General features: G+C 42.0%; 1 protein-coding gene across 1 annotated transcript in view; it reads left to right on the top strand.

The window, feature by feature from the left end:
• Positions 1-19,680, top strand: part of LOC109104611 (pseudouridylate synthase 7 homolog) — a 22,240-nt gene extending 2,560 nt beyond the window's left edge. The window contains 16 exon segments of the mRNA XM_042715814.1: positions 333-417; positions 673-786; positions 7,924-8,068; positions 8,545-8,562; positions 9,244-9,355; positions 9,433-9,510; positions 9,586-9,714; positions 10,323-10,448; positions 11,424-11,485; positions 16,920-17,080; positions 17,167-17,293; positions 18,196-18,297; positions 18,715-18,844; positions 18,929-18,978; positions 18,981-19,016; positions 19,178-19,680. Of these exon segments, the coding sequence (XP_042571748.1) occupies positions 333-417; positions 673-786; positions 7,924-8,068; positions 8,545-8,562; positions 9,244-9,355; positions 9,433-9,510; positions 9,586-9,714; positions 10,323-10,448; positions 11,424-11,485; positions 16,920-17,080; positions 17,167-17,293; positions 18,196-18,297; positions 18,715-18,844; positions 18,929-18,978; positions 18,981-19,016; positions 19,178-19,314 (1,612 nt within the window). The 3' untranslated portion in view covers positions 19,315-19,680.
• Positions 19,681-22,500: the final 2,820 nt, after the last annotated feature.

The following is a 22,500-nucleotide window of genomic DNA, read 5'->3' as shown; positions in this document are numbered from 1 at the left end:
TGAGTGCGTGTGAGAGAGTGTGAGAGAGTGTGCGTGTGAGAGTGAGTGAGTGTGAGAGTGTGTGTGTGAGTGAGTGTGTGTGTGTGAGAGTGAGTGTGTGGTGTGAGAGTGATGTGTGTGAGGTGCGTGTGTGACGTGAGTGAGGTGTGTGAGAGTGTGTGTGTGTGTGTGGAGTGAGTGTGTGTGAGTGAGAGTGTTGTGTTGAGTGTGTGTGTATTAATTATTTTTTTTTTGTGTGAGAGTGAGTGAGTGTGAGAGTGTGTGTGTGAGTGAGTGAGTGTGTGTGTGTGAGTGACGGGAGTGTCAGTGACATGCGTCCTCCTCTCGTTCAGGTACTCAGACTTCGTGGTCCATGAGATCAATAAAGACGGGAAGGTCGTTGTCTTGGATGATCTGTCCGTTCCTGCTGAGGCCGAGGTGAGAGCCCACATTACTCACACTGTTCCGTTGGAATTAGATGTAGATGAGTATCATTCTCAGATTTTATTATAAACGTATTCAGTTTTATTTTTTAATAGCATATTTTCAAATGGACGTCCCGACTGAAGCGAGTGTGTGTGTGTGTGTGTGTGTGTGTGTGTGCAGCAGCGCTCTAGATTAATGGTGTAGTGCTGCAGGGCTGAACCCTAGAATCTGACTGACCTCAGAAGTGATCTTGTGTCCGTGTGGCAGGAAAGCTCTCCGGACTGCAGCTGTGCCGAGTCTCAGACTCTGACAGAGGAGCAGAAGAAGCAGCTGGATGAACTGCAGCTCTTCAAGAACAAAGAGGGAAGCGTATCCATCGAGGTGAGAGACGCGTCAGGACACCAGCGTTCGGGACACACGTCTCTGATGTGTTTCAGATCCTGGTGTTCATTGGAATAAAATAACTCATAATCTCACCATTCCCTTTTATTCAGGCTTTCTGCAAGTTTTTAAAATTCTTAAAGAGTTACTCCACCCCAAAATGAAAATTTTGTCATTAATCACTTACCCTCATGTCGTTCCAAACCTGTAAACGCTCCGTACGTCTTCAGAACACAATTATCTTAAACGACATGGAGGTAAGTGATTAACCCTCTGAGGTCTGGGGGGGTTTGGGGGCCTGGAGAAGTTTTGACATCCCCTGACTTTTGTGCTTTTTTCAGTTGCTTATAAATAGATACATGGCTAAAGTCTGAAAACACTATAATCAGTACAGACTGGGCTACAATAATATGTAAATAGCATGTATGTACATGATTGTGTTTTTGAGAAAACAATGTTTAATTTTGAAGTCACTGAAATAAGGTCATAAAAAAAACAAACAGAGCATTTCTTCACAAGACTGTCAAACCTGGAGCTTGTAGCCTAGAATTTTTGCTTCATAATGATGTGAAAATCATCTTTACTCACTCACAGAAAACAATAGATTAATTTAAATTTTCTAAGACACTTTTTGTTTGTAAAGGTCATGTGCGAGAAGGCGTCAACTATCATGAATATTATTGTGATTCACACCTGAGAAGACAAAGTCAGCTGTGTCACTGAGAGGGTGGTGAGCCATCAGCTGGTGTCACTGAGAGAGAAGAGTTACAAGAAAGAATGTGAGGACAGAATAAATGTATATATTTTTATGTTTGTAGTTTATTTAGAATATATTTAATTATCCCACAACATAATTTGAGATTCACTTGTGAGTGCAGTTAAACAGTTTATTAGGAACAATCAAAGCTGACTTTCAAAAGCTGAATTTTTTAGCATCATTACTCCAGTCACACAATCCTTCAGAAATCCTTTTAACAATCTTATATTTTCTACAAAAAAAAACTTTTATTGTTATTATTATCATTATTATTATTATTATTATTATTATTAATGTTGAAAAGAGCTGAGAATATTTTTTTTCAGGTTTTTTTGACAAATTGAAAGGACAGCATTGTTTGTAACATTTATCGTATTAATCATTTTTATTTATCATCACGTGTTTGCTAAATAAAAGTTTTAATTTCTATATATACTGACTCCAAGCTTTTGAATGGTATAGTGTACATTGTTAAACATGGAGTAAGACTGGATGCTGAAAATTTAGCTTTGATCACAGGAATAAATTAAATTGTAAAATATATTCAAATAGAAAGCAGTTATTTTAAATAGTAAAAATATTGAACAATATTACTGCTTTAGCAAACTGGTATTGATTGGTATTATGTAATGTTAAAATATATAAATGAACATCACATAACTAGCATTTCGAAAGTGTATATTGTTTATGTGCTCTCAAATAAACTAAATGATAAACTGCATTATTAACACTATTGTGATGGTCACTGATACTAGTAGTACAGTAGAACATGTAGATGATGTGAATTAAACTTTATAATGTTTCACTTGATTATACATTTAGTCAGGAATTACAGTTTGGAAAAAGTCTAACTAGTAAAATGTTTACACGTTGTGTGAAACCTAATACAAGTATATAAATAAAAAAAGACTTACTCATGTTTATGATCTCTGCTGGATAAAGCGCTTCATTCTTTTTTCTGAGGAAATCCAAAACTCAAATCCTGAGGTAATCCTCAGCGCATCTTTTTGGGGTGAATGATGTCTTATTCCTCTCAGTGCGAAGCAAACAGTAAAATAAAAAAAAACTTGAACAGTCTCGCTGCGTTGTCTTCTGTTGTGTGGGCGTATTCAAAAGCCGCGCGCTTCAGTTCAAATGTTTCACTGCAAAAGCCGCGTTCAGCGCGGGGGCGTGGTCACATTAGAAGATAATGAAGGGAAACGTGAAAGACGGACATCGCGTTGTTTTCATATGGATTACTTTATCACAGAATATTTGTTTTCAGCAGCACTTGCTCAGATTAAAAGTAGACATGTCAGGCTTTCTATAGATATCTCTCTCATGTCTCTGTGTTGAGTATTCACTGAGTTACAGTTCATTTTAATGACGCGTTTCTAAATGAAGATCACCGCAGACCAAGGCTGCAGACAGTACACCTTGTTTTCTTTATTTTATAAGTGCACAAAGTTTTATTATGTGTGGATACAAAAAAAAGTACACCCTTTACAGATTCGATTGATGTATTGCTCTTATCTGTACGATCAAAACTGAAAGTGTAATTTAAGTTCTTTTCGGGGTTATCAGGAGAAAATGCCTCAAAACGCGTATACGCGTTAATCGACTCCAGAGGGTTAATGACAAAATTTTTATTTTGGGGTGGAGTATCCCTTTAATTCATTCTTTCACATATTAAAGCCCTAAAAGATTTTAAATGAGAGCAGAAAGTCTTAAATTCATAAATCTCTATCTCTGTATTTTTGTCTTGTTTTCCTGTTCAAATATCTAAACATCCTTAAAGGGATAGTTTGTAACAATTCCCCAGAAAGTGTGGAATTTACACTAATTGAAAAGGGAACTTGAATGAATGTGTGAACACAAGCGGATAAATTTACAAACACAAACAGTTTACAAACCAAGTGCATTATGCAAATAATACTAACAAACAGCGTGCCTAAACAAGCCAGTCGCGTGCAATACAAGTGTGTAAAGTCTCTCAGAGTCCAACATTATTAGTCCAGTACATTATTAGAAAATGAGTTTGGATTGGTCTCACCAGTTGAGTTCTTTATCCTCCGGGAGCACAAATCCACAGTCCAAAACTGCCCTTCTAGTTGAGTATCCCAAAGTTAAGAAAGAATATACTTCACAAGAAGACGAAAAACAGTCAAGAAAAGTAATCTAATCTCACGATGGCACACTCTCGAACGCCGGTATCCTCGTTACATATATGGAAAATATCCATATCCGTGTCGCGTAGAGAATCACAGAGCAGCATGTGATTGCAAGCCTTGCGAGAAGAACAGTGGGACCAAACACAATTACAGGACAAACAACACACAAGGGAGACAATAATAACAAGCATAATCAAATGATTTGATCAATTATCTGAGGAAGTGTATATATATATACACACACACACACATACATGTAGTACGCCTTTATGTAGCCATGCTACAATTCACCCAAAAATGAAAATTAGCCCATGATTTCCTCACCCTCAAGCCATTCTAAGTGTGGATGACTTTTCTTTCAGACGAATCCAATCAGAGTTATTTTAAAAATTGTCCTGGCTCTTCCAAGCTTTATAATGGCAGTGAAAAGTGAAAGTCGTGACATTTGTTAAGTATGGTAACCCATACTTGGAATTGGTGCTCTGCATTTAACCCATCCAAGTGCACACACACAGTAGTGAGAAGTAGAAGTGGGCATGAACACACTGCACACCCGGAGCAGTGGGCAGCTATATATCCAGCGCCCGGGGAGCAACTGGGGGTTCAGTGTCTTGCTCAAGGGCACTTCAGTCGTGGGTATTGAGGGAGGAAGAGAGCGCTGTTCATTCACTCCCTCCCACCTACAACTCCTGCCAGCACCGAGACTCGAACCTGCCTCCAACTCTCTAACCATTAGGCCACAGCTGCCCCCTAGCTGTTGAGATTAAAGCGCATCCATCCATCATAAATGTGCTCCACACTGCTGTGAGGGGAGAATAAAGGCCTCCTGAAGCGAATCAATGCGTTTATGTAAGAAAAACGTCCATATTTAAAACTTTATAAACGGTAATCTCTAGCGTCCGCTCACTGTCGTACATCCATTCATTCCAGCGGATGATGTAGGCATAGCATATGAATCAAAGATGGTGCTGGCGATTGAGCTGATGACCTAATTAAACACCATTGACCGGTCATACGATGATGACAGCAGCACAGCACACGCACAAAATCTAGCAACCCATGCGACTATCCTAGCTCTTCTGAAGTGAGAGGAACAGACCCAAATCTGTGTCATCAGCGGCTCTGTGGTGTATTTAATTGAGAAACAAGCTCCAGTGCATTGTGGATAACTATTGGCCAATACTTCCATCATAAGCTGGGTTTCCATCCAAAGTTGCGAGTTTAACTTAAGCGCAGAATTGGAATATCACATAAAACATTTGCGAATCAGCACTGTTTTCATCCAACGAGTCAAAGAGGACAAAATCCTGATTAACTGGCATTAAATATCACTGAGAAAAGTAGGAGAATATATTAATTGTCATTTAATAAATGACTTGCGGCTCAGAGTGAGCAGACGAAACAATAAATCAGAATCAGAAAGAGCTTTATTGCCAAGTATGCTTGCGCATACAAGGAATTTGTTTTAGTGACATAAGCTTCCAGTACACAGAGACAACAACAACACACAGAGAGAAAAAAAAGCAAATAATTACATTGTATGAACAGTTGTGCTATAGATGATAATGGAATAGAATAGAGTAAGATGCAGGGATGTACTAGGATGGAGGTGGTAACAAACAAATATAAGGATAGTGCATATTTTATTGCATAAGTGGTGAACATTTAACTGTTCATGAGGTAGATTGCCTGGGGGAAGAAACTGTTCTTGTGCCTGACTGTCCTGGTATTTGCGGCTCTGAAGCGCAGGGCAGATGGCAAAAGTTCAAAAAGGGGGTAACTTGGATGTGAGGGATCAAGAGTGATTTTCTGAGCCCTTTTCCTCACTCTGGATGTATACAGTTCTTGAAGGGTGGGCAGGGAGCACCAATAATCCTTTCAGCAGTCCTAACCGTTCTCTGTAGTCTTCTGATGTCTGATTTTGTAGCTGAACCAAACAACACAGTTATTGAAGCACACAGGACAGACTCAATGACTGCTGAGTAGAACTGTTTCAGCAGCTCCTGTGGCAGGTTAAACTTCCTCAGCTGGAGAAGGAAGTACAACCTTTGTTGGGCTTTTTTCACAGTGGAGTCAATGTGATTGTCCCACTTCAGGTCCTGAGAGATGGTGGTTCCCAGGAACCTGAATGACTCCACTGCCCTCAGTGCTGTTCATGATGGTGAGTGGGGGGAGAGCAGGGGGGTTTCTCCTGAAGTCCACGATCATCTCCACTGTTTTGAGCATGTTCAGCTCCAGGTTGTTAAGTCTGCACCAGACAGCCAGCTGCTCAACCTCTTGTCTGTAAGCAGACTCGTCACCGTCCTGGATGAGACCGATGACTGTAGTGTCGTCTGCAAACTTCAGGAGCTTGACAGAAGGGTCTTTATGCTGTGTTCACACCAAACGCGAATAGAGCGTCAAATTCGCATCTAGTTTGCCGCTTGAACATTTTGAGATCATTCGCTTCATTCGCACGTGAAATTAACTTCACAACAGACGCAAATTCGCGTCATGGGGGGGCTTCTGCCAGCTGAGTTCACGCAGCATTTTCAACCACCATTTTTATTCGGATAATTTTCAAAATATTACTGTTATCGTGTCATGAAATGTAGTTTTAAAAGTATTTCAGGCGAGAATGTAGGTAAACTCAAATATGCGGTTTATTAATAAAGACAGCGTCTATTTAAAAATGTGTTTTGCCAATTTCGGAGATGAGCTCCATGCAATCAGCGGGAACTCAGTGATCATGTATCCGCCGAGAGCAGCCTCACCTCGGCTAGACCTTCTGACATTTGCCGCTGGGCTCTGATGTCTCTTCAGTGGTTCAAGATAAAATATAATTCATTTGGGGTAAATCTTATCTTTGGCCTTTATTCAATTAATCTATTAATATGTTATATATATATAGGTCCTTTTTTATTCCTGTCTCTATAGAAATATGAACTTTTTGTCATATATATCCGGGTGACTGCTCACCGACAAGATCAGTCGTTCCTTCATGTTGAATGAGTGACTCCTGAGCAGGCTCCTGATTGGTTAACGTGACTCGAATTGACGCCAAAGTTCAAATTTTTCAACTCGGGCAGCAGATGCGAATTCGCGTCAAACACATAAATGCACAAAAGCACCATTCGCGTGAACTTGACGTGCGAATGAGGCGAATTCGCATCTACCGCGCTGCGCTAAACGCCTCATTCGCGCCGCGAGACCTCCAGATGCGTGTAAACCCGTCTTTACATTGACTTAACATTGAAATCATTCACGCCAGACGCTCTATTCGCATTTGATGTGAACGCAGCATTAGCGGTGCAGTCGTTGGTGTACAGCGAGAAGAGCAGTGGGGAGAGAACACATCCCTGAGGGGCACCAGTGTTGGTGGAGCAGCTGTTTGACATGAATTTCCCCAGTCTCACTAGCTGTTGCCTAACTGTCAGAAAGCTGGTGATCCACTGACAGATAGAACTAGGTACAGAGAGCTGGGTCAGTTTGGTCTGGAGGAGTTTTGGGATGACGGTGTTGAAAGCCGAACTAAAGTCCACAAACAGGATCCTCACATAAGTCCCTGTTTTGTCCAGATGTTGCAGGATGAAGTGCAATCCCATGTTGATTGCATCATCCACAGACCTGTTTGCTCGGTAAGCAAACTGCAGGGGGTCCACTAAGGGTCCAGTGATGTCCTTCAGATAAGCCAGAACCAGTTTTTCAAACGACTTCATGACGACAGACGTTAGAGCCACAGGTCTGTAGTTGTTAAGTCCTGTGATCTTGGGAACAGGGATGATGGTGGAGCGTTTGAAGCAGGAAGGCACTTCACACAACTCCAGAGATCTGTTGAAGATCTGTGTAAAGATGGGGGCCAGCTGGTCAGCACAGGTTCTCAGACAGGCTGGTGTAACACCATCTGGATCTGGTGCTTTTCTTCTTTTGTTCTTCCTGAAGACCTGGCGCACATCGTTTTCACTGATTTGAAGTGCAGGAGGTGTTAACGGTTGTCTCACTGCTGTTTGTAAGCAAGTCACATGGAGGAATTTATTCACAAAATGCGTTTCTGTCTCCCATTATTCACATGAACCCTTTTTCACACAAGTCAAAAATCACCTCAAGCGAGCATAAAAACTTTTTTGCGAATTAAGGATTTATTATTATTTTTTGGTATTTCCATCACTCGGTTCTGATGTGATACTTAATGCGCATAAAAACAGGGTGATGGAAACATGTCTGCTGGCTAACAGACAGAATCTTTTTCAGGTGCAGGAGGATTCGAAGGAGAAGCGCACTCTTCTGCACAGAGCTGTGAAGACGCTGTATCCCGGCCTGGAGACCAAGACCGAGGACAGAGAAGGGAAGAAGTTCATCGTGGCGTATCACGCCGCTGGGAAGACGGCGCTGGCAGGTACTGCTGTGGTCTGTCCAAACGCCTGAAACACTGTGTTTAAGATGTGCTTTTAGTCTGGATGAGTGATGAAGACGGCGCTCTAAACATCATGGCTCTGCATGATCCTCCGAATGAGCATGAGTGCATGTAACGCGCCTGATGCTTGTGCATGTCCGGAGCAGATCCGCGTTCGACAGGGTTCTCTCAGAGGGAGAAAACATGGGCGCTGCAGTTTCTGTCTCGATGAGATCCGTTCTGTTCCTGTTCAGTTAGGAGTGAGCTGAATTGGTTTGACACACCTGTCTGTCCGTCTGACTGACGTGGTTTAGCTTCACAAACTGAATTCTTCTCAGTGAGTTGAATGGAAACGGAACGGTTCCCAGAGGGCTGTGACTCTGGAGCGCTGTGAACGCATGCGGCGCGGCCGTGTGTGTCCTCTCTGTCCCGAGTAACGCTCTCTTGTTCTCCTAACGCTCCTCTCGCTCTCTGGACAGAGCTCCGGCCCTCGGCAGGTAAGATCAATCCCACATCGGCCTCGGGCCACGCACGTCAGGGAATCTGTCCTTCCGTTGGACTTTCATTCAAAAAGTGAATTCATCAAAAAGCTGACAAACTATCTTCTTTTTAGAATATTTGATCACAATTTTTAATGTGCCTTTATGAATCTGTAGGACTAAATCAGGATCCCAAAGTGGCAGAGTAAAGCTGAGGTGATTGACAGAAGCGTGCTTATGTTGGGTGAAGTTATTCTGCGCTTGAGGTGTGCAGAAATACAAACCAAGTGACTGAAGGAGTGGAGTATGTAGAAATGTAGTGAATCTGTTTTATTCTGTACCCAGAGCTGTGAAAGCTTGTCGCTTGACTGTGACTAAAGATGTTAAAACATCAGGAAACAGTGCTTGAATTATACTGATAACCCGACAGAGACGCTGTGCTGATTAAAAAGCTGTTATTGTGGGGAAGTATTGTGGAGGTGTTCGAATATGAGTGTAAATGATCAGTTCAGTAGCACGTGCAATGCTGGCGTCTAAATTGATTCGATGAATAGTTTGTGTAGATGTTGCACTGGTGCTATTGACCACATGTTTTTGTTAAAAATTGTAAAAAAAAAAAAACTCTGTTATATGTTGTTGGAGTCTGTGCAGCATTTTCACATTGTGTCTTTCATCTCTTCCTCATGTGTCCCACCAAAGCCCCTCGAAAGCACTCGTGGCCAAAGAACCGCGGGAGTTTCTGTCATTTCGTGCTCTATAAGGAGAACAAGGACACCATGGACGCCATCAACGTTCTGTCCAAGTTCCTCAGGTCTGTCAAACGCTCCGTCTGAGACGCTGCTGTCCTCATCTAACGCCCCACTCACAGCTCCTTCTCTGTTTCTGCAGGGTCAGACCCAACATGTTCTCCTACATGGGCACCAAAGACAAGAGGGCCGTCACGGTGCAGGAGATCGCAGTGCTGAAGTGAGTGAAGCCCGTCAGACGTCTGCTGTCCTCAGACTCACCCGTGTTTACATGAATCTGAATGTGTCTCTACAGGATCAGCGCTGAGAGATTGTCCCACCTCAACAAATGCCTCATGAACCTGAAGCTGGGAAACTTCAGCTATAAGAAATGGCCATTAAAACTGGGAGAACTGCAGGGAAACCACTTCACGGTGGTCCTCAGGTGAGACATTGACGCTCTGCTCCATATGAGCTGCTGTTTGAAGCCGTGTTCTGTTCTCTCGGTCTGATAAACATTTAAACCGGTTTAGACTCACTTCATTCTAAGCTGGGCTGCAAGGAAGAGTTAAGGGATAAAAATCTGAAAGTCTTCATTTATTCACCCTCATGTTGAAGTTCTATGAGCACTGCTGGTTTGTCACTGGCACAAGCTGGTTATTGTTGCAGGTAGATCAGCTCGACCAGTGTGGCCATGCAGTGTGTTTTCCCTGATCAAGTCACCTGTAGAGCTTTATACAGTACTGGTTGTGTCAAAGCAGCTTTACAGAATTAAACAGGAAAATAGATTGTCAGTAATGCAAGAAGACTATAACGGAGTCATTTTCCAGCTAAAGTTAGTCACTTGATGATTCAGTGATGTCATCCTCCAGTTCAGCTCTCCTCCAATAGTGCGTGTGCAATCAGTCAAGTGTCCCCAACTAAGCAAGCTCATTCAAACGGGTCACCAGTGGGCCTGAATGGAAAGAAAGCATGAATAGAAAGAAAACAAGACTTTATTCCTGAATAAGAGTGGAGTATAGTTTGAGTGTGTGAAGCGTATCTCCTCCACAGGAATATCTCTGGCTCTCTGGAGCAGGTGGAGCAAGCCATGACCTCACTCAGAGAAACCGGCTTCATCAACTACTACGGCATGCAGCGCTTCGGCACCACAGCCGTGCCCACACACAGAGTCGGCAGGTGACCACTCACACACACACACACACTCTCACTCACTCACTCTCACACACACACACACACACACACATGTTTGTTTTTGTGAAAAGTGGGGACATCCCATAGGCATAATGGTTTTTATACTGTACGAACTGTATATTCTATCACCCTACACCTAACCCTACCCTTTACAGGAAACTTTTGTTTTATACTGCATTTTTACTTTCTCAAAAAAAACTAATAACTAATACTGTATGGTTTACAAGCGTTTTGAAAAATGGGGACATGGGTTATGTCCTCATAAGTCACCCTCTCCTTGTAATACCTGTGCCATACCCATGACATTATACAAAGTTGTGTCCTGATATGTCACAAAAACAAACACACACTCACTCTCTCACACACACACGCACACTCTCACTCACACACACACACACACACACACACTCACTCCCTCTCTCACACAAACACACTCTCTCACACAAACACACACTCTCACTCACACACACACACACACACTCACTCACTCACTCTCTCACACACTCAACACACACACTCACCTCTCTCACACACACACAACACTCTTACTCACACACACACACACACTCTCACTCACACACACACACACTCTCACTCTCACTCATTCACTCTCTCTCTCACACACACACACACACACACACAAAATCTCACTCGCACAAACACTCACACACACACACACACACACACTCACACACACACACTCACACACACACTCACTCACTCTCACACACTCACTCACACTCACTCACTCTCACACACACACACACACACACACACACACACACACTCACTCACTCACACACACACTCACTCACTCACTCACTCACTCACTCACACACACACACACACACTCACTCACTCACTCACTCACACACACTCACTCATTCTCTCACTCACACACACTGACACTCACACCTGTGTGTCTGAAAATCACGGTTTGCTGTTGGCTCTTCTTCACAGGGCTATACTGCAGAACAACTGGAAGGAAGTCGTGGATCTCATCCTGAAACCTCGTCCTGGAGGTCAGATTCTCTCATTAGCCTTTCCTTCTGTCATTTCTACACTTACTCATTGAGTGCTGGTGAGCCACGTACCAGTGACTTAAGAGAGTGTTTCAGTAAATGTGACTAATGTCTTCCACTTGAGTGAAATACACTTATTTCTGTGAGATATCGGGTGAGGTAGAGCTTTGTGTCCAACATTAAAGGGGTCACATGATGCTGCTAAAAAGAACATTATTTTGTGTATTTGGTGTAATGAAATGTTAATGCGGTTTAAAGGTCAAAAAACACATTATTTTCCACATACTGTACATTATTGTTTGTCCTTCTTCTTCAAAATGAATCGCATTTTTGAGGGCCTAAACATGCTCGAAAAGTCATGAAACTTTGCACACGCGTCACACCTGGTGAAAATTTACGTCTGATATAGGTTTCAGAAGAGGGTGTGGCAAAATGGCTCGACAGCGCCACCCACCTATCCTAAAAAAATCAACAGCCCTCGAGCTGTGTTTCATGTACATGCAGGAAAATTGGCACACATATGTAAAGCATCAGTACCTACCAAAAAGACTCTTGGAGTAATATCCGAAACCCAACAGGAAGTCGGTTATTTTTTAATTTTTATGAGCAAATTTTTGCATTATTTTTGTCATTTGCATGCCTTGTATTTTAACGAACTTCTCCTAGAGATTAATTCAGATCTACACCAAATTTGGTATGCCTAATCTAAAGGCCTTTGCGATGTTAAATTGCGAAGATCTTGAGTTTTCGTTGAAGGGCGTGTGTCCGTGGCGGCCTGACAAATTTTGATGATTCGCCATGAAAAATGAAGTTGCTATAACTCAGACATACAATGTCCAATCTGCCACAAACTTCACATGTTTGATAAGACTCCTGACCTGAACAGATTGATATGCCCATATTCAGTTATAGTCATAGCGCCACCTACTGGCAACAGGAAGTGACATAGTTTACGCTTTAACGAACTACTCAGAGAAATTTTATGACATCAATTTTTTTTTTCAGTCACTCTAATCTAAAGGCCTGTGCGATGGTAAGTTGTGAAGATCTTGAGTTTTCGTTAAAGGGCGTGTTGAATTTTCTCTGCAAAATTTGTGTCGTTTTTGCCATTTTCAGGGGCATTTTGCCTCCTAGAGATTTATTCAGATCAACACCAAACTTTGTCAGTGTAATCTAAAGGCCTTTGCGATGTTAAATTGCGCAGATCTTGAGGTTTCGTTCAAGGGCGTGTCTGTGGCGGCCTTACAAATTTCGTTGTTTCGCCATGAGAAAGGAAGCTGCTATAACTCAGACATACAATGTCCAATCTGCCCCAAACTTCACATGTTTGAGAAGACTGCTGACCTGAACAGATTGACATGCCCATATTCAGTTATAGCCATAGCGCCACCTGCTGGCAACAGGAAGTGACATGTTTTATGCTGTAACGAACTACTCCTAGAAATTTTATGACACTTTATAATTTTTTTTGGTCAGTCTAATCTAAAGGCCTTTGCGATGTTAAATTGTGAACATCTTGACTGTTCATTAAAGGGTGTGGCCATGGCGCCGTGACAAAGTTCGATGTCTCGCCATGGGAATAGAAGTTGTTATAACTCAGGCATAAGATGTCCGATCTTCCCCAAACTTCACATGTTCAAAAAGAGTCTTGGCCTGAACACATCTGAAGGTCAATATTCCACTATAATCATAGCGCCACCTGCTGGCAACAGAAAATGGCTTATTTTACACTAACTTAAACATGCAATGTCCAATCTGCACCAAACTTCAAATATCTGGAAAGAGTCATGGCCTGAAGACATCTAAAGGCCAATATTCAGTTATAATCATAGCGCCACCTGTTGGCAATAGGACACCTCATGCTTTATACTAACTCAAACATTCCATGTTAAATCTGCACTAAATTTCATATGCTTGATAAAAGTGCTGGACTGAAGAAATGTACATGCTAAAATCCAGTTATAGTCATAGCGCCACCAGCTGGCAGCAGGAATATTGGCACATATAAATGACTGACATATTTCTCTTATATTTACCACATTAAATGTATATTTCTCACCGTTCACTGTTTTACTAAAGCCACCCACTGGCGGTGAGCCCGGATGCGAGGGCCCGTTCATCGCTGCTTGCAGCTTTAATTACGGGTTATAATGCATCGTGCCACATAAACATAAAACCATGTCTGCATTTTTGATCGGAGAAACGACAAACAACAAGCTCTACTGTACACCGGCGGTTCTCAATTCCAGTTTTCGCGCCCCCTGGCTCTGCATATTTTGCCCGTCTCTTTTTGTTAACACACCTGATTCAGATAATTAGCTCGTTAGAAGTGAGCTCCGTGCATGAACTGTGTTCCCATTGAAATGCTCCCTACACAGTGTTCATTGCTCCCTACGCCCTGAGCAGGGGACATCTGTTGAAGTTTACTTCACTTCAGAAAATTCATTCATGGATTAGCGCTGTGCAACGTCTTCAAACACTTCACACACAAGTGTGACATCATATACCTCTGTAAATAAATAAAATTTAAATTCACATCTTGCTCACTTCAATGCACTTTGAATGGAACATATATATTTTCGCATCGAACTGGAATCATGGCGGAATATCCTGTGATGTGCACTCCGCAGGGCACTTACGTTCAAATAGAACAAACGTCTGAAGCGATAAGAGAAACATACAAAATGTGCAGAGCACGGGGCGCGAGGAGTGGAATTGAGAACTGCTGCTCTACACTGCTCTAAACTCACGTTTTAATCATCAGCGGCAAATCCTTTACATATATAAACATACTTACAGACTGCAAGTCTGAACAGCTGGCATTGTAGTCTTCTCTCCCAGGATCAGGAAACAGTCCTCCATAAAATGCGTTGCACACATCTGAATATTTGGGTTAAACTGTTCTGGAACAGTGTTGTAAATACAACTTAACCACTGATTTCTAGTTGTGTCCTCTTTTGGAAGACCAAAGGAAGTAGTTTCACTTTCACAACGAAACAGTGTCTCCACAACATGACGCCGGTGGCAACAGAGAGAATAAACGTTACTCCTCCTTTCTTTACGTGAACATTTGGGCGGCATTATGCAAATCTTCCTACATAGTGATGTAGAGATGTGGGGTCGTGTTTAAACGAGGCGTTTAGAGGGTCGTGGACAAGTTCTTAACTTTGATAAAGAATATCTCTCTTGAGACTTTAGTCTTTGCAACTTTACAGATCTTATCTATTCACGAACAGCTTGTAACACTCCAAAGAGAAAGGACAACTTGAAATCGCATCATATGACCCCTTTAATGAAGTGCAAATATCAGCTTGATGAGTTTGAATGCAAAACACAAACAAGTCGTGCTGTGCTTCTTACAATACAGATTGCTTCAGATCAGCTTTACAGCAGTAAACAGAAAACAGCATCAGTGCTGCAAAACTGTGCAATCAGGAATTTCATCTATAAATTAGCTCTGCAGATGATGATGGCATTATTCAGTCATTCAGTGACTTCACTGGATCGTTTCGTGAACAGCTGAATAGATTGATTTTACTGGAGAGTAATTGTCTGTAAGCTCTCAGTGATCGAGCCAAAAGTGACAGGAATCAAACCTCCATCAGGAGAAAAAGACTTGTGAACCCAGATTCATTCGGGGAGGCCGGTTCTCATCTAACCCATTGCATCCGTGTTTGATTGGGAGATCACTGCGCTCCTGCTGTCACCATGATGGTTACTGGTTTCACTGTGCAACAAACAACACAGTACTGTACAATTTTTAGAAAAGCCACTGCAAATTCAGTCTGTTTCAAAAGAAAACACCATTATGAATGCTATCAAGTCAAACTTTATTTATAGAGCACAACTTTAACACAACCATCTTTGATCCAAAGTGCTTTGCAATAAAAGGTTAGATAAGAAGCAACAGAGAACAAAATGAAATTTTGATCAAAATAAAAATAAATAAAATCAAAATATGTATATATATACACACACACAAAAAAACAAAAAAGTTTTAAAGTTTAGACCTGTGGATGGCGCGGTTATTTTAACAACAACGGAAACAACAAAACACTGCAGAAAACAACAATGCTGCAAATATAGTTATTTTCCATATTATCTATTTATCTTTCTTTTTATTTACAACGTTGCTCAAAGTGCTTTACAAGGTACACATAGAAAATAGCACATCAACATTAAAAGAATACAGTTAAAGAATAATACGTTACAGAATAATGCAGCCCTAAAGCAACAGCCATTTTAAAATGCCATAGAGAGTAAATTAATTTTTAATTTTGATCTAAAGATAGTGAGAGTCGGTGCCGTTCTGATAGCTAGTGGCTCTACGTATTATCTATTTATCTATCTATAACTTGTTCAAACCAGTCGTGGATGTATCATTTGCACCTGCTTTTGAGTCTTGAGAACTCACTCGCCACACATAACTCTATAAGCACACACAAACCTCTAAAAATAGTGACAACTTTCAGTAGTTATTAAAGGAGTTTGCAAATGTGATATTGATTTAATACAACAGTTCAATAAACAAGTACTGCCTGATTTTGCTCTATTTCATCAATGAAAATGGTTTCATTTTTAGGTATTATTTCAGTTATTTAAATCATTTAATATTTCTGTATTCAAAATGTTATATTTAAAACGTTAATCTCCACATTAATTTATGAATTTAATTGCACTCATGCCACCTCTGAGCCTCATTAAACGTCTGAAAATGTACCTACAAGCCACTTTTGTGTTCTTCTGTGCACCCTCTGTAGTACAAATACATTTTTTATTACTACTAATTTCATATGATTGGTAACTTATTTGTATTATTGTACTTCTTTTTATGTTGTTTTTAAATAGAAATTTTTAAAAGATGAAAATGATGCCATTGCAAAGCTAAAAATAAAATGTCCCTGTAAGACACTTTAAGGAGTCACATAACCTCATATTAGGAAGGATGATTTTTGATCAGAATTTTTGATTATTGATCAGAAGGTGCTCCTAAATTTTTCAAATTCCAGGTGCAGTTTCCTCTTAGCCAATTACATTTGACGTAGCATGTTCATCGGTCAGTCCTGGAAGTCTGATTGGTTAACTTTTGACGATGCTTAGTTCACGTGGGAAATAATTCATTTCTAGCGCAAGAGCAGGAGACATTTACGATTGCAGTTTTAAGTGTACGCACACCCTCAGGCGAGAGCAGCGTGTATCTGAGAGCACATGTCCGGTTTAGTGCGAGAGCAAAGGAAATCCACATGTGAGTGAAGAGATTCACACTCGCATATCATATTAATGTACTTTTGCGCTACCACAGTGCACTCTGGACATTTTTCACTAAAATAGGCATAATGCCGGTGTAATAATGCTAGAGAGAGGACACTGCACCATTCACTGCGCTGGTGTTTTGGAGTGTAACCGAGAGTTCTGTCTCTGGCGGTGCTTCCAGCGGAGAAGGGCTATCTGGTGAAGTGCAGAGAGGAGTGGGCACGCTCTCAGGACCCAGAGGCGGCCCTCAAGAAACTGCCGGTCAAACGCTGCGTGGAGGGTCAGTTACTGCGAGGCCTTGCCAAGTACGGCAAAAACAACATCATCACAGCCTTCGGACTGGTGAGAGAACCCAATGTTTCACATCATGAAATAACCCCACGCGCTCTTGACCTCCGCAGTGCTCTGACGTCTTTATCCTGCTTCAGATCCCCCGTAACAACAGGCTGATGTACATCCACAGCTATCAGAGCTACGTCTGGAACTGTATGGTCAGCAAACGCATGGAGGCCTTCGGACTCAGAGCCGTGGAGGGAGATCTGGTTCTCAGAGGAAGTGAGTGTGTGTGTGCGAGAGTGTGTGTGCGCGTGTGTGTAAGAGTGATTGCACGAGTGCGTGTGCTAGAGTGTGTGCACAAGGGAGTGTGTGTGTGTGAGTCTATGTGTGTGGGCGCGAGTGTGTTTGTGTGTGAGCGAGTGTGTTTGTGTGAGTGTGTGTGAGAGTGAGTTCTAGAGTTGTGTATGAGTGTGTGTGAGAGTGTGTTTGTGTGAGAGTGAGTGTGTGTGAGTGAGCGTGTGTGCGTGTGTGAGTGTGCGCGAGTGTGTTTGTGTGTGTTTGTGTGTGTGTGTGTGTGTGTGAGTGAGTGCTAGAGTGTGTGCACAAGGGAGTGTGTGTGTGTGTGTGTGTAAGTGTGTGCGTGCGTGAGTGTGTGCACCAGTGAGTGTGTGTGTGTGAGTCTGTCTGTGTGTGGGCGCGAGTGTGTTTGTATGAGTGAGTGTGCGCGAGTTTGTGTGAGTGTGTTTGTGTGTGAGAGAGTGTGTGTGTGTGTGAGAGTGAGTGCTAGAGTTGTGTGTGAGCGAGTGTGTTTGTGTGAGAGTGAGTGTGTGTGTGAGTGAGTCAGCGTGTGTGCAAGTGTTTGTGTGAGTTGTGTGAGTGTGCGCAAGTGAGTGTGTGTGTGTGTGCGCGAGTGTGTTTGTGTGTGAGTGCGTGTGTACGTGAGTGTGTTTTGTGTGAGTGAGTGTGTGAGTGAGTGCTAGAGTTGTGAGTGTGTGTAAGTGAGTGCTAGAGTTGTGTGTGTGCGCAAGTGTGTTTGAGTGTGAGTGCTAGAGTAAGTGTGTGTGTGTGAGAGTGAGTGCTAGAGTTGTGTGTGTGTGTGTGATACCAGAGAGTGAGTGTGCGCGCAAGTGTGTGTGTGTGTGAGATGATGGTGATGCTGACAGAATCTCCTGTGTTTTCAGGCTCTGCTCACGTTCTGTCCGCTGAAGAGGCAGAGAAACACTCCGTTCATGATGTGGTGATGCCGCTGCCGGGGTTTGACGTCATTTATCCCACTCACAGCGGTGAGGCATTCTGGGAGAATCTGGATATATATAAGGAAGCCTCATTGTAAAAGTGTGATTTTTAGACGTGGAAGAGTTAGAAAAGTCAGAAATTCATAAAATGGTAAAATGCCTTTAATAAATGTAGATTTCTTTTAGCTGTGTAAGTCTCTAAAATATTTTAAATATATATATTGTCTACAAATATTTTAGTGGGTAGATATTGTGAGTAATCATGCTGGCGGGTTGAATATAGTGTGGTTAATGGGGGCTTTGGAGTCGCACAGATTAAGAAACAGAGAGACGGTTTGTGTGCTTTCGCATCAAGAGAAGCAGCAGCTCTGCTCGTCCGTTTCTTCAGCCGATGCTCAGGTGTGTTTTCTCTCACTGCTGTTTGATTCCTCATTGGTGTTCTGGCCGTTTGTGCGTCTCCTGCAGTGGGTGGAGGCTACAGAGACATGCTGAGCGCTGATGACCTGGACATCGATAGCATGAGGCACAAAGTTCGGGATTACTCTCTTGCCGGCGCTTACAGGAGGATCCTCATTCGCCCCAGAGACGTCAGCTGGTGAGTGAGCTCCAGTAACTCGCTCTGCTCCTGCGCTTCCAGCTTCAGTTCTGATGGAGTTCATCTGATCTTTCTTCTCCAAAGGGAGCTGATCCAGTACGATGATCCACGAGTGCCTCTTGTTCACACAGATGTAAATTAGAGAACGCTCCAGCTCCGGTTTACCTCAAAGGTCCAAAGCACACACATTTACTCAGCTCTCTGAATAGGGACGTTCTATAGATTTCTGTTGGTTTATTCTCTGCTTGGCCAAAAAATGTCTCTCACTCTTTTTCGTTGGATCGTCTTTAGCTTTGACCACATATATATCTGTGTGTGTGTGTGTGTGTGCAGAAGGGAAGTATCGTGCCCTGAAGATGGAGTTTTCTCTGCCGTCCTCCACATACGCTACGATGGCCGTCAGAGAAGTGCTGAAGATGGACACCAGCATCAAGAATCAGACTCAGCTCAACACCAGCTGGCTGAACTGACCGTCACAAACGCGCTCTGGATTTTCCACCAGCTTTATTCTGCTCACATTTTTTCAGTGATAAAGACTTGACTTTCTCATGTTTGTCATTTCTACACAGTGAACAAGCCACAGCACAGTTTTAGTTTTAGATTTTGTTTTTTAATGAGGGTTTTTTTAAAGCTCTGCCAGAGTATAAAGACAGTTCTTACACGTATTCCCAGAACTTTAGCATAAACGAACATTGAGCAGTAAATTAACATATTCCAGTACTTGTTAGATTAATTTTGCTATTTGATGATTATTATTATTGTAAATTGTTTGATTCCTGCTGAATATTCAGTCTGTCAGCGTAAATATTTTAATCTGAATAAATGAATCGGTCTGATTTCTTTATGTATGGCTGATTTACTACATCTGTGGATTCACACTCGTAAGGTCCACAGCATTTGAGCTGAAACGATGCATTCCTATGAACGGGTTCCTTTGCTGTTGGTTTTGCTTTGCTTTCTCATTCTTAGAGTAAATGGTCCTTTATTAATTTTTGCTCATAAAAAGAAGTCTATGCATTTTTTTTCTGGACTTGGCATCTGTGAAAGGCATTCAGGGGCAGTCGTGGTCTAATTCAATTCAAGTATATTTGTATAGCGCTTTTTATGATACAAATCATTGCAAAGCAACTTTACAGAAAATTAAGTTTCTACAATATTTAGTAGTAGCTTATCAGTGGTGACTGTCAGTTCATGTGCATATGGCAGAAATGTTCAGAAAAAATCAATAAAAAGACGTAAACAAACAGATGATTAACACTATTAACAGCAATTATGCAATCAAACTTATTGCAAAAATGTGGTAGTTCTGTATGTTGTCTCTGTGTTAGCATCATCTGAGGTCCTCTGAGTGGCTTGCATCATCTCTTCTCAGGTGTTCTGGATCCAGACTGGAGCTTGTGTAAATCCTTGTTACCATGGGATGTAAATCCAGCAGAAACAGAGAAACAAATAGAGACATAATTAGCATAGCTGCTGTTCCAGCCAAGTAAAATTAATTAGTTTAAAACCCAAGCTAAAGAATAATAATGCACATTTGATCAGATATAACTGCAGTCCAAAATTATGAGATGCATTATTTGAATGCTTGGCCAAAGAGGTGTGTTTTTTAATCTAGATTTAAAACAGAGAGAGTGTGTCTGAACCCCGAACATTATCAGGAAGGCTGTTCCAGAGTTTGGGAGCCAAATGTGAAAAAGCTCTACCTCCTTTAGTGGACTTTGCTATCCTAGGTACTATCAAAAGTCCAGCGTTTTGTGACCTTAGGGAGCGTGATGGGTTGTAGCGTGGTAGAAGATTAGTTAGGTACGCAGGAGCTAAGCCATTAAGGGCCTTATAAGTAAGTAATAATATTTTGGTAACTGATACGGGACTTAATAGGTAGCAAGTGCAGAGACTGTAGTATTGGGGTAATATGATCATTGATCATATTTTTCTTGACCTGGTAAGGACTCTAGCCGCCGCATTTTGGACTACCTGTAGCTTGTTTATTGAGGATGCACGTTAGAGAGTCAGACCGTATGGGCAGGGATTGTAGGTGGGGGCAGTGAATGACCAGCGCTCTCTTCCACCCTCAATACCACAACTGAGATGAGACCCTTGAGCAAGAACCGGACCCCAAACTGCTCCTCGGGTGCCGCAGTAATATGCTGCCCACTGCTCTGTGTGTGTGTTCACGGTGTGTGAGCACTTGGATGGGTTAAATGCAGAGCACAATTTCAGAGTATGGGACACCACACTTGGCCACACGTCAGTTCACTTCATTAATGATTGGCTGTTTTTCTGGTGCTTGTGACAAAAAACCACGTGAATTTTTCTGATCAGATGTAGTGAAAACTAAACAATGCTGTTTTCCTCCTAAAAGCAAACACACTTTGATAATGTTCCCGTGAATCCCGTTAACATCCGATATCTGTCACATGACCTTCTGTCTCACTCAGATTCCATTCCCATTACATTAAAGCAACGTTTGCAGCAGTTGTTTATCTGTCATCTGTCGTCCACGGCTTGTTTTGAAACATCTGTGATTCATTTGTTGCTTTTAATAAAAAAATAAAAAATGAAGCCATTTTTACAAAGTCTAATGTCTTCATGACTGTGATTTGAAGATTAAGTCTATCCAGGTTAAAACAGTTGCTTTTAACAGGTCTGAAACAACTGTATTATTTAATATAAACCCTGACTTCACATCTAATGATTCACACAGCATTGCTTCAGACAGCCGATGCAAGAAAACTGAGGAATCTTTCAACCAGCTTTGTGTACAGTGATGACATCTGGCCCCCGATGTTCCCAAGTGAATGTAACACTAATAGACTTGGTTGGTGTTGTGTCATAGCTGGGGGCGTGGCGTGGGGGAAAACAATCCTTTCCCCCTGACTGGAAAAGCATGGTATGAACCCAGTGTGGCCTACATAGAATCAATTCTGGTTAAAGTGAAGTATGCTATTTTAAAGAAATATGATGTCAATGCTGAAACGTATCAACAAAAGTTCCGTTCCTTAACAGCAGATCCAACTGAGAGTCCAAAGGAGCTTTATAATCGGCTCAAAGAACTCTTTGGAAAGTGGATCCAGCCTAAGAAGAAAACTGTGGAGGAGGTGAGTGAAATTATCATTCTGGAGCAATATCTTAGAATACTTTCCCCAGAACGGCAGGTGTGGATTCGAGAAAGAGAACCCAGAACAGCAGCGGAAGCAGCATCTTTGGCGGATGTGTTTGTTGCAGACAGAGGAAATGTGATTTCCACCACTCGGGCCATCAATATTTTAATTATGACATTTACACTAATTGCACCAACCTCCAATTACACCAAGTCTAGCTTGATAGACAGGACCGCATGCCCAATGGCAGGTAACGGACTGCCCCTTCACTGAGCGCATAAAGTCCCTGCACACGCTACATTGTTCACTAGCTTGTCTTCAGGAGGACATATCGACAGATCAGCCTCCGCCAGACATGATGGTTATTTTTCAGCCAGTAGTGTTGCATCCTGAGCTGCTCATGCTCTCTCGTCAACAGAGTTATCTCTTCTCATAAGGAAGAGAGCTCCGCTCACATTCTGAAAGACAAAATCTCCTCCCTCCTCAAAAAAGGAGTGGTTTGAGTGGTCCCTTCTCACTTACGCAGTCAGGGGTTTTACTCACGTTGTTTCCTAA

Source organism: Cyprinus carpio, chromosome A25 (assembly GCF_018340385.1).
Source record: "Cyprinus carpio isolate SPL01 chromosome A25, ASM1834038v1, whole genome shotgun sequence".
Lineage (NCBI taxonomy): Eukaryota > Metazoa > Chordata > Actinopteri > Cypriniformes > Cyprinidae > Cyprinus > Cyprinus carpio.
The sequence above is the reverse complement of the archived record's forward strand: the minus strand, read 5'-3'. Positions and strand labels throughout refer to the sequence as shown.